The sequence below is a fragment of the Lates calcarifer genome, linkage group LG23 (assembly GCF_001640805.2).
Source record: "Lates calcarifer isolate ASB-BC8 linkage group LG23, TLL_Latcal_v3, whole genome shotgun sequence".
Taxonomy (NCBI): domain Eukaryota; kingdom Metazoa; phylum Chordata; class Actinopteri; family Centropomidae; genus Lates; species Lates calcarifer.
The window spans coordinates 15,594,973-15,610,817 of record NC_066855.1 but is presented as its reverse complement, the minus strand read 5'-3'; the positions used below and the strand labels follow the sequence as shown (position 1 = coordinate 15,610,817).

General features: G+C 39.6%; 1 protein-coding gene across 1 annotated transcript in view; it reads right to left on the bottom strand.

The window, feature by feature from the left end:
• The window catches only part of tbx21 (T-box transcription factor 21), a 21,380-nt gene extending 5,535 nt beyond the window's left edge, over positions 1-15,845 (bottom strand). The window contains exons 1-5 of the mRNA XM_018689477.2: positions 14,952-15,845; positions 4,179-4,333; positions 1,581-1,702; positions 1,025-1,183; positions 299-360 (exon numbers count right to left, since the gene is read on the bottom strand). Coding sequence (XP_018544993.1) covers positions 299-360; positions 1,025-1,183; positions 1,581-1,702; positions 4,179-4,333; positions 14,952-15,499 — 1,046 coding nt within the window. The 5' untranslated portion in view covers positions 15,500-15,845. The remainder of the gene's footprint in view (positions 1-298; positions 361-1,024; positions 1,184-1,580; positions 1,703-4,178; positions 4,334-14,951) is intronic.

Genomic DNA, 15,845 nt, shown 5'->3' with positions numbered 1-15,845 from the left:
GAAGAAGAGGAAAAAAAGAAGGTGTTATTTCCTGCGCAAACCTCAAACTATCTATCAAACATCTCTCAGCCCCTCACACCCTTTCATTACAGCATGCTTGAGCAGAGCAGTAATTGCATCTATTCCAATATTAAAAGGGTGATATGAGCTCTCAGGACATTCAAGCACCAGACCCACTATTTATGGTGGACAGACATATGGCTAACATAAAGATACAATATGTTCTTTACACTCTGTGAAAGGACAGGATTTACTGTAGTTTTCTCTTTACACACAGTTATTTTTTTGTATTACTTACGTGTCATAATTGTCACGGAAACCTTTAGCGAAGGGGTTATGGTCTATTTTCAGCTGAGTGATCTGTGTAGGGAATAGGAGGAGGGCAATGAGAGAATGTAGGCATAGGAAAAAGAGAAGGAGTGAGCAACAAGAGAGCAGAAAGAGAGGAGGTCACTGACTAATAATTAATGAAGATAATGTGCAATTTCTCCTCTTTCTGTCGGAAGAGAGAGTGGGCACGCTACACATGCAACACAGTGATGGAATAAACATCAGACAACAACAGTGTGAGTGTATCTTGGCATGCAGCAACTCTTACACAATGTATTTGAACAGCTGTCAAAGATATACAGCACATACTGGGAGGGAGAGTGAGCTACAGCACTCAGGTCAGCTGAGGGGAGGTGACTTTCAGTTGAACTTAGCCACTGTATAGTAATCCATGCTACCACTTACAGTAGGTTGTAGGAATGTTAATTAGCGTGTATGCATTTTTGATGCATGCATGCATAAACCAGAGCTTCTATCTGAAACATGGCTGTGACATAAATCATTGAACTCTGAGCCCTATTTAGATGGTTTTATTGAAGGTACAAAAGATGTGGTAAAATCAGTGGTCCTTAGAATAAATAAGTGAGTAAATAAATCAAAATAAAGTAACAGATACAAACTTGTTAGTCCAGCATGACAAAAATACAGTCATATTTGATAAAAAATAAGACAATAAGGCATTGAGTTGACTTACATCTGCATTCTGATAAGCTGTGACAGCGATGAACTGAGTCTCCGGGAAGATGAAGGTCTGAGCTTTGGATGACAGGAAGGGATCCTCTGAGCCGTCCTCCTTCACCTCCACAATGTGAAGACGAGGCTGGTACTTGTGGAGTGACTGGAGCACGATCATCTGGAGAGGAGAGGGACACTTTGTTGAGAACTTTAGCCTTAATTTGGTGGAGTTAGATGATGGATGGATGTTGCAGGTACACTATATTCAGAGATACTCAGAGAACTTTTCCACTGTCACACACCATAACGTAATTAATTTTGATATGACATATATCAGAAACCAGGTAAAGCTTTGAGAATAATTTCTCTTTTACACTACTGACCTGGACATTTGGCTGTTTGCGTTACAATAATATTACAATATTGAAAGCAGTGTTTTTTGATGCACTTGTGATTATATAATTTATGGAATTTATAGATATTTTAAGACACAAAACGTGTATATTTTGTATGTTACACGTGCACTGATATAGATATTAGAGTAAAAAGGCAAAGAGCAGGAAAAGGGACAGTACCTGTGCCACATTGTTGGTGCTGCCCTTGTTGTTGGTGAGCTTGAGTTTGCTGAACGACACCTCTTGTCTCATCCAGTGAGCTCCTGTGTTGGGAGAGTCGGGGTGCATGTACATCCTGTTCCCTGTAGGTGTGAAAACAAATCATGAGCAACACATACAGTAACTATGACTCCTCCATCTTGTAACTGATATTCAGAGTGTTAAAATATTCCCTGTCACGTCTATAGAAAGACCTACTAAACCATAATTATTTACATTTACTGTGACTTTAATCAAGCAGGAATTTAACATCAGCCATTCAATGCTTGTAAATTTAAATATCAGAAATGAAACATACAATCTGAGAAAATGGTGTTTGAGACAGAATAAATTTGAACTGATTACCAAATAATTCATTATAAATATTGAATATAGGAGAAATTGGTGCAATAAAAATGTATTGTCTGTCACTAGAAAGAGAAAGAGACCTTGAAATCAACAACTAGTTTCCACAAACAAGGATGACATTGTTTTCATCCTCTTTATGTCTGATGCATTCTTATTGCAGGATACAATCTCAGCGCCATGATTTTTCACAGCGTTACCACAATGACCTGCTAACCTTATATGAGCACACCACACAAGTGCACTATTAAATCTAATTGAGTGAAGTTGTTTTACCACAATTTCCACAACTGTAGCACAACAACAGTCACCTTTCCATAACACCTGGCACATGTGTGACAACACCTTGCAGTTTCTCTCATTTATATAATTGTGGTTTGCCTATCATCAATCACACACAAAATGTCATCTTGGCTGACTTGCTTTTGTGTTTCTGAGGTGTGAACAGGAAGAAATAATGACTGAATGGAGGAAGAGAGCATGAGACATGGATGGATACAGACAGATTTCTATCCATGAGCCCAAACAAGTCTTTACAGAAAAAGGAGAAATGGAAGATTGAGATGAGCACTGGCATATCACAAGATTCTGGGAAGAAGCATGAACATGGTGGCTAATTAGACTACTTCTAAGTAATAACAGGACACCTCCGTACACCACAGATTGGTTCAGGTTCAGGCATATAGTGGAAAAAATGTGAGCAATCATATTCACAATTTTTGGTCGTGTCTACAGCTATGTAACCACTGGAGAGAAGAACTGTTCTGTCATGATAATCCTAGAGATGCTAATGTTGTCTGTCAACGTTTGTTATATTGCTGTAACTTTTCATGCTATGTCACTGCATGTTTCAGATAACAACTGATTTTTAAATGGTTCATTTAGCTCAAGAAACATGAGACTTACCTATAAGAAACATCCCAAAATTCCATATCAGTAAAACAGTATGTGGTTTTCTTTGGACACTGACTATGAGGTGGTTGAAACTATAGCCTGAATGACACTGGATTTATGAGGATGATACCATTAGCAATATTTGAGAGTTTTAAAAACCTGATAATAATACATTCGTCAATAATAGTTAATTGATCTAGCTCATTTTGAAACCTGACCTTCCTTCAAACAGCATCAACAAGTATGTCAATGTTATGAGCTGAAGCACATAACAGATAATATTTGCACAGCGAATGCCCCAAAATGTCACATAGTTACGTTCATGTGATAGCGCCCTCTGGCAACCGTGGTGTTTATGACCTACATGGTCGTTTGGCATGGTCAGGCATTTTTCAAACAATCCATTGTGTTTTTAAGTATTTATTTAGAGAAAAATTGACATGTTAAAATATGAAAATACATCTAATATGCACCATACAGAATAAGATGACAAGACCAAAGTCCTTATAAACAGTGTCAATCTACTTTTAATAATGCAACATAGCAGAGTGTTTATGATGAAGCTGCTGGCTACAACAGCAAAAGCAATATCAAATAGTCCACAGAAACCTCTTAGACGACTTGTGCATCATGATGCACGTTTTGGTTTCCTTACTGTATGCATGTAGGTTTGCTACAATATTGCTAAATAAACCACTTCCTCAAGATTTTCCATGTTGCATGCATTGTGCTGTATACCCAGCTCACTGACTGACCACGGTTTAAGCTCATCAGCCGCTCTTAGATCAACTTCTTTGAGTAAGAATTTGCTTTTGGAAATCCCAGAGAGAAATGTGAGGATGTGTTTTTTTTTTTTTTTACATTTATGGCTGCTGGGGTAAGTTTCTGATGAACTCAGATTATGTTTGGGCGAAGTACTCCTCAAGTGCTCTTGAAAGTGATATCATGCAAACAGCACACACAGGAAAAGATCTGCTAGTTAGTGAGTCAGGGCACTTTTTTCTATCTGCACTCTAATCTTTCTCTTCATTATCTGATTAAACAATAAATCTGTACGTTTTAAAGAAATCATGTCAAAGGCAGCTTTCGCAACAAAAAGCCTGAATCATTTGTAGTTATCAGATAGACACAGTTCACTTCAGTATCATATCAGCGTCTTACTTAAGACTCCTTAACTGTGTAGTTGTTCTAGTGTATCTAAGTGTGAATTGTGATCACTGAGATGTTTGGGATCATATGCACAGCAGAGAGAAAACAAAGTTAGAATGTAATTTACTCACTGATTAATTATTACAGTGAGTTTTAGTAGATAAAACATACCTGGCATGTTGCCCTCTGCTTTCCCACACTGGACCCATTTGCCACCCTGGTACCTCCAGTGGTGCTGATCTGCTAGAACCACGTCCACGTAGACGTTATAGTGGGCTGATGGCTCCAGAACACTGATATTGAAGCTCAGAAAGGGAAACATTCTCCTGGATAAACATACAAAGAAAAAAACATTTAACCATCGATCATTTTTTTGTTTTGTTTTGTTTATTTATTTATACTTTTGCCCACATATGTCTGTATTAATTTGGAAAATACAGATGATAGAGGAAGCTCACAGGCCTTTTATGTGAGTAAAAGTAGCGAAACAGTGCAGAGACAGTCAGGATAAGAGACAGACAGCACTTCCCAGTACCAAGCTCAAAGTGTTTGTGCATTCTTGGGGATAAAATGCATGTATGACTTCTACCAGGAGGATCTGACCAACTTAGACTGTACAGTATTTTATTTGCATATTACTGAGCATGTGCATTTCTTTCTGTCTTGCCAGACTGAAGAGGGTGAAATAAATCCACATAAATTCTGCAAATTAAAGGCAAAGCAACAACAGTGTCAAAACCATGTGTGTTTCTTAGCTTGACATGTTTATCATAGTGCTCTCCTTTAAATCCTTTAGGTCCATTTGTTCAGGGAGTGGATTTACTGTGAATGAGGATATAATAAGTGACATTTAAGGACAGTGATGCATGTTGTAATGCAGGGAGGTGATTCCTGTTTGGACCTCATTGCTACTAGACTCTTTCTATTTCTTCACCAGCTGAAGTGTCAGAGTAATGCAGAGGTTGAAGGAACTACTGACAGGGGCGACTGTTGGTGAATATTTAACGCTGCTGTTAATAAAAGATGCTCCAGAACCTGCTCTTGATTGCAGAAGCTTTACATATTGAACTATTGAACTTATTTTGAACACAGAAGGCTTCAGTGAGACGGGGTAACTGGGAGGTCAGGGTTTCCCCCGAGCACCATGGCCCAGTGAAGGAGAGGGAGAGGCTGGGTTAAACTAGGAGAAAATCTAAGACATGGACACTGACTACACAAAACCACATATGCACCACAACAGGCGGGCACTTGTGACATATTCTACAGAGGCAAATTTCTGCATACACTAAACTTTAAGTGTATGTAGAGCTGACAGAGAAGCACTTAGAGACACTGCAGAGTGCTTCCCACTTTGCATTACAGAGCAAACAAAGCAGAAGAATAATCACCATATGATGAATGTTACAATCATTCTTAGGGAAAATCAGTCTCCTATTTTTCACCTTGTTTAGACAGTTTTTTAAATCCCATAAATACCTGAGCTGCCTCATTTTGCAATAATTAGAAATTTTGAAAATATTGGCAGAGCTACTTGAGAGGATATCTACTGCTCTCTAAACTGTACACTAAATATGAAGCTACGACCCAGTGGTGAGATTATTTTAGCATAAGGACTGGAACCAGGGGGAAATTGCAAGCAAAAGGTTAACATGACTGTGAGTCACCTGTCATGCTAACATTTCTGTGAGCCCATACTGAACTAAATGCTAATATCAACATGCTAACATGCTCACAATGAGGTTAAGCAGGTATAATGCTCATATACAACATATCCACCATCTTTGTTTTGTGTGTCAGGATAGTAGCTAATTGGCACTAAACACAAAGCACACCCAAGGATGGATGGGAAAGTCATCATCATCAGTAGAATTTATCCTTGAAGACCATGAATTTCATGGCTATCAGTCTGATAGTTCTTGAGATATTTCAGTCTGGACCAAGTGGACCGACAGAGTCAAGTCCAAGTATGCTCAGAGGCTAGCTGTTGGCCCCTGCTTCCAGTCTTTATGCCAAGCTAAGCTAACAGGCTGCTGAATGTATGCTTCATATTTATTTAGATGGCCATGAGAGTGATATTGATCATCTAACACTCTCTGCAACAAAGTGAATAAGCATGTTTCACAAGTTGAACTATTTTTTTAAAAATGAGAATACAGTGTCGGACTGGAAAATATGAAACTTAAATGAACCTTTATCCTCTCTCTGATTGACACTGGGTCTATATGAGGCCACTAGAGTGTAGTTGGTGTTAATAAAGCACAGCAACATGTTTGACATTTGCCCCAGCTGTTTTACACTGGCTAATAGCACCTGAGGCTATAGAGCATTTGTAATGAGTGATAGGAAACTGTCCCCCGACCCACAAATACCCCTCACCCCATCTCTTTGACATGTTCGATGGGAAAACAGAGTTTTATTTTAAACTACATGTCCTGCCTATTGCACTTTACCAGCACAACTTCATTTTTCTTTAAATGGAGGGGTTTGCCCACAAATGTTTAGTTTCAATGCAAATGAACTGAAAGAGATTAGAAGTATAGAAGTGATTACTATGCTCTATACATTGCATGGTTTAAATTAGTCATTGTAAGAGTGCATAAAAGACTGTACAAAAAAAAGGAAAAATAAACTTCCTTTTCAGAAACGCCCTCTTCTTTCTCTTCTCAAACGTTTAGTGTGGGTGGAACAAATAGATAAGATCTAATGTCTATTTGATCACTGCTGTAAATACACTAGCACGTTGTTCTCTTGGTAACCTTTGAACATATGAAGATTCTTTGGCCTGATAAAGCCTTTTCAGAAAAGATATATCCTATAAGTGCCGTTTAGGTTAAACCAACAAAAACTGCTATCTCATCTGGAAGGAAATTAATCTTATTTAAATTCATTGTGTCCTCCCTGAAGCAGTTTGGTCATTTAGTGAAAACAAGTGAGACAATGTGCTTAAAGCTGCTGTCAGCAGACTGGTAAGGCACCTGCAAGGCTCATCCTTGTTGAAGAGTGCGTTTGTGTGTGTGTTGCCTGCATCGCTGTACATGCATGTGTTTATACAGCAAAAAGGGGTAGTTAATGATATAGTCAGACTGGACATTGCATCTGTAAAATGATGATACAAATCAGTCGCCACATGCTGTTATTGTGTATTTATTATTTATTTCTAAAGCAATCAAGGTTCGTGTTTTTGTTACATTGTATACATTTTGCAAACGCACTTAACTTTGCATGACATATCTACGGCCTGGCGTCATCATTACGTGTGCTGCGCCTCCCTATACTTGACGTTGATTGGTTGAAAGATAAGCGAGCATCCGACGTCGGCGTATTCAACTCAATCAATTCAACCCATCCTCTCAGAAAATAACTTAATTTTATGCGTTTTTGTGTGTTTCTCAAGTTGACTTTGTTACATAACAGTTAAATATTCCATCTCCTCCTCTCCTTATGTGCTACCCATATCATTCTTACTTTTTTCCTCTTCCGGTGATTTTTCTTCTTCTATTATTTAATGGGTGGTGCGCTTACTTTAATTTCCTGTAATTGGTACTAAAGTGCGAACCATCCAAAAGAAGTGTTTTCACGGTGCTAACGAACCAAACCACGGTTCAATTTGATCCTGATCGACACCATCTCTTTTGTTCGCGACCGTGGTCCAAGGCACACCTGCTATTTTAGTACTGTTTGGTGCCGACTGACGTGTCCGTAATGTGAGTATGAAACACTATATATCTCATCCTTTGACCAGATCAGGTCAAGCCTATTCCCTGATTTAATTAAAAATTTTGCTAATCTGATTTTTTAGGTTAGGTTCTTACTCTGTGGCTGGTATTTTCTGTATTTCTCTTATTATCAACAAAACACAAGACAAACAAACAAACAAAGAATCCATCTAAAAGATAATGTGTGTGTGTGTCCCCAAAACCTGATAGATCCATAGTTGTATTAAAGCACATTAAGTAGCCACACTGTTGCACTGGGTTACGTATTTCTTCACCATCACCATGAACACACACTGTAGTTTATTTTTTACTCAATCACACACTCGCCACCGTGCTGCACCAACTGTATATCAATCTGCAACTGAAAATACTGCCAAATGCATTATTTCCTCTCAGCTGAGTGACATTAGCAAAAAAACAAGCTGTTTTTCTTTCTTTTTTTAATCGCTTAGCTATCTGTTGATTATGAAAGATACTAAGTAGGCACAGGTATTGACAATATTCACACAGTATGCAACCCAAAATGCTATGAATTAAAAACACAATGTTAACCCTCCCTATATTAAAGCCATAGAACCACACTGCTCTGTCTTATTGGATTGGATATGGATATGCTTGCACATATGTTTCTTGTTATGCACACTCCTCAAAGAGCTCTTCAAGTCATACTTGAAGCAGTCCCACTCATATTCTGGTTTGTGTCTTTGACTGATGACTCTTTATGCTTTTGGACTGAGCACACACAATCACTCTTCTTACCCCTCTGTGGTAAGACAAAACCCTTCACTGAATGGTCCCAGTTGGGTCTTTCTGGCTACATTGTGAGTCCAGTTTAACAATCAATCATAGTTCTTGGTGAAACACAATCGTGGCAGCAGCTCTTTAGTGGCTCGCAAAGAACAGGTGACGGAGCTCTTCTTCCACTGCAGTGTTTAATACAAGTGAAAACAGAAACTCGGCTGTTCAGCAATGGATTAACCCACCTACACTTTGTGAGAGTAATCTAGAAAGTAGATGAGTAGTTATCGTTTTTGCTCCACTGATATTGTCGATTCACTTATACTAGAGCCTTTTATAGGAAATCAGTACTTGAAAAAGGGGGAAACCATAGAAAACACAACACAGAGGGGTATTTGCATGCGGGGGCGGCATGCAGTCTTTATGTACAGAGTTCACTGAGAGAAGCTGAAAAACACAAAACACATGTTAGCGTACAGGTATTGTCAGTGTGGTGGTGGCGTGGTACAGTAGTTTTGCTGCTTTGAGACTACAATGTGACACATGTAGTATTTTATTTTTGCATGGCAGTTACAATCACAAGGAAGACTGCAATGTGTGTTGCATTTTCTGCTGTTTCTTACCAGATTATTTCACAGTAGGCTGAAACACAGATACATGGACTTGCTTGGACACCAGTGGGAATCAAACCACCACCTCTGCAGCTACCAGACAGACTCCCTAACCAACCTGCCAGCGTGCCACTCTGATTCAATGGAAACTTGACAGTAACGACAAATGGCTGGTGCTCCCTCAGCCTGATCCAGGTATATACGCACACAAATACTCATAACTGTAGTCTTTTTTCAGACAAAATACCATAGAAACAGAAGAGTGTGGTGAACCAACCAGTAATACAGAGACAGTACTGGTGGTGGTGACATTTAAAAAAAAAAAAAAAAAAAAAATCAAAATAAACTGTGTAGATGTAGGGGAGAGGGGAAGGGGAGGGGTTGGGTTTGGGTAGACAGAGGGCGCAGGAGGGGAAACCGCGGGGGGGGAAACAGAGGTTAGAGAAAGGGAAAAGGAAAGAGCAGAGGGTGGAGTGAAGGGAGGGAGGGGTGGAGGTTTTGTCCTGGGGATGCAAAGACAGAAGCTTGAGAGGAGGAGAGGAACTGGATATTCACTGGGGAGAGGACTTTTCTACATGAGCGCACCCACTGATTCATCCGGACAGGAGTTCAGGTCCAGTTTTTGTCACCGTGTGTACGCTTGATCATCTGTGACGAAAACATGCCAGTCTACAGCTGCTGCCGGACACAAGCACTCTTTAACACACAGACACTCTTGCCTCTGTATTGACTTATTTCAGAGAAATTCAGCCACTAGAGATGTTTAAATTTCAATTCTGTTGTGAACTGTGTCATCTGATACCATTTCATGCTTCATACCTTGTAAAGAATGAGGCTGGTGTTATTCTGGATTTTCATATCTTTAAGAATAGGTCACAAATACATTCATAACTTTTTAAAAAAGGCTCAGTAATTAACTAATGCAGCTGGGCACTGTAGTTTTTAGCAAATGTTACTCAAGCAGGAGTAAAGTGCATTGGGGACTATTTTCAGCTGTGGATTAATACACATTTGGTGCTCTAGTGAGCAAGAGGGTGTATATGGGATTGAGTCAAAATAAAATGCAGTGTGTGTGTTCATAGTAATGGAGAAACATGTCAGTCGGTGCAATAGTGGTGCTCACTGATGTGTTTTTAATAGTGTCTGGATGACAATAGACATATCTGGTTAGTCAGATCAATTGATCGTTAGTTTTGGTATTTTCTATGAGATTTGTTGCCTGTAAGTAAAAATAAACTTGTGTGAGAAAACAGGATTAATATTCGGTGTCGAATTAATCACACAAAGAATTAGCAGCATACTTCTCAGTTCTTTCAGCCTCAAAGGTTTTTATTAACCCTCTTGAAAACCAAATGTAGAGAGACACCAGTGAAAAATAACATCGTTGGGGGCAGAAGGAATGGGCCTGTGGCTCAGAAAGTGGTGGACTTCACCACTCAGTCATTAGAAGAGTCTATAAGAGGAAGCACTCGTTTAGCTATCTGAAAATATTGGCACTAGATGTTTCTGCGAAAAGCTGCATATGCACACATAAACAGCTGAACAGGAAGTGACAAGTCATACTGTCAAAACCTTGAAATAGTCCCACTTCTGCTTTCAGACAGAGAGAGGGAGAGAAAGAATTAATGCACAACACCAAACATTCCTAAAAAAAGGCATCTTTTGGTGTCAGTTAAAAAAGAAATTTGGTCTCTGACATGATGATTACTGACATGTTTGACATTTCTGCATCAGAATTTATTGAAATGTCTGTAGCCGGGCACCATAGAGAAGACACCCACTCTAATTTCCTTGGTGATGTGAAGTGAAAATTTCCAAAATATGCCATACCTACTTTGGAAAGAAACTTGATTATTCAATGAGTTTATAAATGTAGAATTTCTTTCACTTTGTACTGCATCAAGCAGCTGCAGTCCATTAAAAATGACTGTATTTCATTTTGATTATGTGCTAATAAAGGTTTTATAACATGAAAATATAGGAAGTTAACATTTTTGTGACATTCTAGCATCTTAATTCTGCTTTTTTTGAGATAAGGACTTAACTTTCAGTCACGCTACTTTGTTCTAAGTACCTTCTATTCTTGGGAGCCAAATAAATCAAAGGATTATTTCCTCCCTGAAAAATTACCAGACTTCAGACTGATACAGGTTGCAGTTTGGACTCAGTGGAGCAGAGAGAGCAGATGAGCATGATTCCTCTGACTCTGAAGTTTAGCGCCGCATTATTTCCCTGAAAGGTGTTTGTACGGTGAGAACTCACTCAGTCCTATCTCCTTCCTAGAACACGTACAGCACGCTCAAACCAGGTCAAACAGAACTTCACTAGTCTGATCTGTGAGTTATTAATCATCTAAAAATCTCTCAAGAAGGTTTGAATGGTTGCCTTAATTAGAGGCGCATTTCAGGCTGATGATCTACAAATTCAATTGTGTCTTTATATGTATGAAATCAATTAACGTTCAATTGTTATTTCCAGAAAAAGCCCCTTTAAATGAATGTGCTTCTTGGAAACCACTGTAGGGAAAAGTTTGTTTTCCTGACTCAAATCTAAACTCACCCCAGTACAACCCAGGTGTAGGATCAGAACATTGGTCAAACGAATGAGGAAAAAACCTTCACTTTCTCTTTTCAGAATTAGTCACATAACTTTTTTTTTTTTTTTACTACGTCAGAAAATCCCATTATTTTGCAGCTAAAAAGCCTCCCTCCGATTTTTTTTTTTTTTTTTTCATGAATTTGTTCAACATCTTGGAAAACATCGAATGATGGTGTGTTTATATCAACCTTGGCACCCCGGTGCGTGCAGCCCCGATGAACTCTGCCTCAGTGCATGAGTCAAATGCAGACCGAGCAGGGCCTGAAATGGCATCAACTAGTGTGGTGATCTGAATTTAGCTCATGAGAAGTGTAGATGAATTCGGCCCCCTTTGCTACAGGCCATGAAAATGTCTCCAGATTTCAAAGCCCAGGTGTGGTACATGAGCAAAACTTCTGAGAGATCTGTCAGGCTGTACACCCAACGTCTAGTGCAGGCTGAAGAAAGCAGAAAAAAAAGAGAATCTAGTCTCTTACTTCCTGAACTTCAAAGATGCCTCACCTTCTCAGCGTGGCCATCTAAAGGCTCAGTGGTGTTTGACCCTTCTCTCTACTTTACTCTACAGTTTCTTTCACCCCCTTCTCTTGTAGAAAGCAGGGTTTTGATTAACATTGCAGACCCTCAGGTTTCTCTCTCAAAACACTGCAAAATTATTGTGAGGGCCTGAACCCGAGATGAAAATTTAAGAAGGATATCGCCTCTGATATTGAAAATCCTTTTTATTTATTTTTTTTTTAGTCTTCTTCATCTCTCAACTCCTCCAAAATCTGGCAGGAGTTTTTGTTATGTTGCAAAAAAAATTCCCTGTTATTTGGCACCTTCATCGCTTATCAGATACTTGTTCAGTTCTGCATGTCAAGGAAGGACTTGAGATAAAAGGGAGAAAACATTTTCATCAAGAGGATTTGAAATTTTCGTAATATGAGGTTTGTGGTTTTTGTGCAACATGAAAATTGACTTTTTGATGCATGTGGAAGGATAACACCTCTGCGCCCATTTCACCGATCCTGTTATTATTGTGGGTAGTATTTACGCTTCCGTGCAGAAGAGTCTAGCAAGTGCGTGTTATGTGTTACTTTGTCTTTGCTTTGAAGGCCAGTGGGAAAAAAAGTGTTTTAAAATAAAATTATATGAAGTATTTTAACACCGTTGTACCCCAGTGTGTGTTTCTACAGAGCACACACATACACACATACACACACACACACACACACACACACACTTGCTAAAAAATATCAAGAAACACAATAAAATAGAAATTTGTACCTGAAACTTTCTCCACTGTTGTTAAAACAAAAAAATCTATGCACACACTTAAATTTCTAATAAACCTGCTTTACACAGTAATGGAGCAATAAGATGAAAGGTGGATGTTTAAGTTCAGAGAAGAAATGCCCAAATACATGTCTGGGAACTACTTTAAAGAAGCATTTCTAACTTCAAAAAAATTTCATGTAACCACACTCAAAATAGCTCTGACAGCAGGTGTAGCTATAGTCATCCAGAAAGTAAAGGAGTAAAGAAACCAAGCAGGTCAAAGGGGACCATTTAATAAGACTGTAACCTGCAGCTGGCAAAGTGAAATTCTTGTTCCAAAAGTGAAATTTCCTCCTTTTTTAAAAACTCCAAAAATGTGTAAAAATAAAAAAACCCCAAAAAACAAACAAACAACATCTGCAAAGGAGTTTTGAATTGAAATGACTGATTATAATTTTTAACTCAAGTCGCTTTAATGATAAAATGGTGGCTTCAGCTGACAAGCCGAGTGAAGTCACTGGAAAATATCAGTGTCCTATAATGTGACAGCACATTTGTTTTCTGATCACAGATCCGAGCCAAGAGAAACCTATGGCCTGAAACCCTCTGTCAAACACAAGTGTCGCATATTAGTGAATTAATCCTCATCGACATGAGCGCATCTTAATGCTCGGTGACCCATCAGGAGGGGCGGGGTGGTAGGGGGCGGCAGCGCCGTGTCTTCCCCTCTGAGGTCAGGAGCTCCCTGCTCTGCTTCTGTGACACTTGTACATGTTTTTAATATTTTTTTTTACTCATTTATTTATTTATTTATTTATTTTATCTCAGTTTCACTATTATCGTCTCCAAAGCCGCCAACTCAAGATATCACGCTGAGGTTTAATGATCAAAAAGTTAGTTTCTCACTTTATCACCTCTCCTTTTAAAAACCCCCTTTGTCAGAACAGAGATGAGACATTTTAAACTGTTTGGCGCTGATTAGATTTTGTCGAGTCTATTCATGTAAATATCACAGGAAGAGGGAAGGGTTGTTTTTTTTAGTATTTTGGCGAAAAATATATCAAACGTTTAGTGAAAGTAGTTTAACGGGTAGTGTAGTGGACTACTGCTCAGAGTTGGTACACAGATTAAAGCAGTTGTCTGTTTTTCTCTGTAAAAGGACTAAAATATAATGTCTCTACCCTCTTTTAGCGTGTAACGCCTGCTGTGTTAAACTGAAGGGACCCCGTTGATTTTCAGGTCAAGCAGAGGTGTCAAAATGTTTTCCAGCATCTCAGCCTGCAACTGATATTGCCTCCGCTTCATAGTTTCTCTGGCTCCTGAACAACTTTCGCCCAAAGCAAAATTTGATTCGGTCAGATTTTCACAGAAAGAAAGACTGGAAAAGCACGTGTGACGTTTAACATAAAATTAATTACATGTTTCTAATTATATTAAGACCTATCTCAAATAACTTGTGGAAACTGTGGAACTTTCTGGTTGATTAATTTCCTCGTGAGTGTTCATACTTAAATGTGCTCTAATTATGACTCACCCCTGAGCAGTTTTGCGCAAAAACAACAAAGTCGACTTTACTATGCTTAAACGTGAGGTTCAGAGGTCATTCTTATCACCCTCTCTCAACTAAAAAACTCAAAGCAGCCAGCAGCCCTGTCACCTGATCAGTGATGTGTTGGTGATACCTGCAAATTTCCGTAGTAAACACGAGCTAAAACATCAGTAAACTCTGACCTGTATATGGTGATCATTACAGCACAGCATGGCAAGGCTGTAAAGTGATATTTAATCCTAAAACAAACTGTCTTAGTTTAGTTAGTTAAGTTAGAAGTTACTGTGATGACATTAAGGTGAGACTGGTAAGTGAGAACATTAGAAAGTGTGTAAGGCCAAAAGGACAACGGTGCGTAATTTGCTCTGCCTTTTCACAGCCAAAATCTGGACATAACAGTGGACAGGCACCTTAATCTGCAGTTTTACTAGTGTGGAAAAAAGTGTGAAATTTTGGAGTTTTCTGTCACACTTACCTCCCCTGTTTGGTGATTATCATCTCGGTTTGGAACTTGTGGAACTTGGCCCATAGCGGATAGTTATTGAGCAGAGCCTGAGTCTTCCCGCTCACCTGTAGCCCAGGTAAAGGATAGAGAGGCGGCCGCTGGTAACCGTGCTGAAAGCTCGCCGGGTAATTCTCCGGAGACGGGGAGTACACGTCTTTACCGCCCGTAGGAAACCCGTCTCCTGCCGTCGGGATGTAACCCTGCCCGGCTCCGCTTCTCGGCGGCGACCGCACGCCGCCGTACGGGCAGCTGCTGAGGGTCTGTGCGTAAAACCTGCCGGGCTGCGCTCCGTACCCTCCCACCGCCTGCTCCGAGTGGTACGGCAGAGCCAAAGCGTCCTGCCCGCTTTGAACCGAGTCCGAGTAGTAAAATCTCGCGTCCTGAATCCCCATTTTGAACTCGGCTAGATCCTTGCTGCCGCGGTGGAGGTGACTGCTGATGTCGGTGTTCTTTCCGAAAGTTTGCGTTTCAGCCCCATTCAACATGCTGAGGTAGAGGTTGCCACCTATGCCGCCCATTTGCAGCCCCGCTCCCGGTCTGTGCGTAATGTCATAAGTCTCCGCTCTTGCGTCCAGTCAAATAAGAGCATGTACAATAAAAAAAAAATAAAAATAAAAAATAAATAAATCAGAAAACAACACAGTCTGGACTGTTACCCTCACCTATGACTTACAGCGCACTAGCATGCCACTAACTTTATAATCTGGTGTCTCGGTCGCTCTGCGCCTGTGATTTCAAATATAAAAACTATAACATAAGACTCATTAGACTATTTATCTATAAACTTTTTTATTACCCGGGTAGGTGATTGTCTTGTCTTATTTTGACGTGTTGAGTCGCCACAGTGACTCAAACACACGCTCA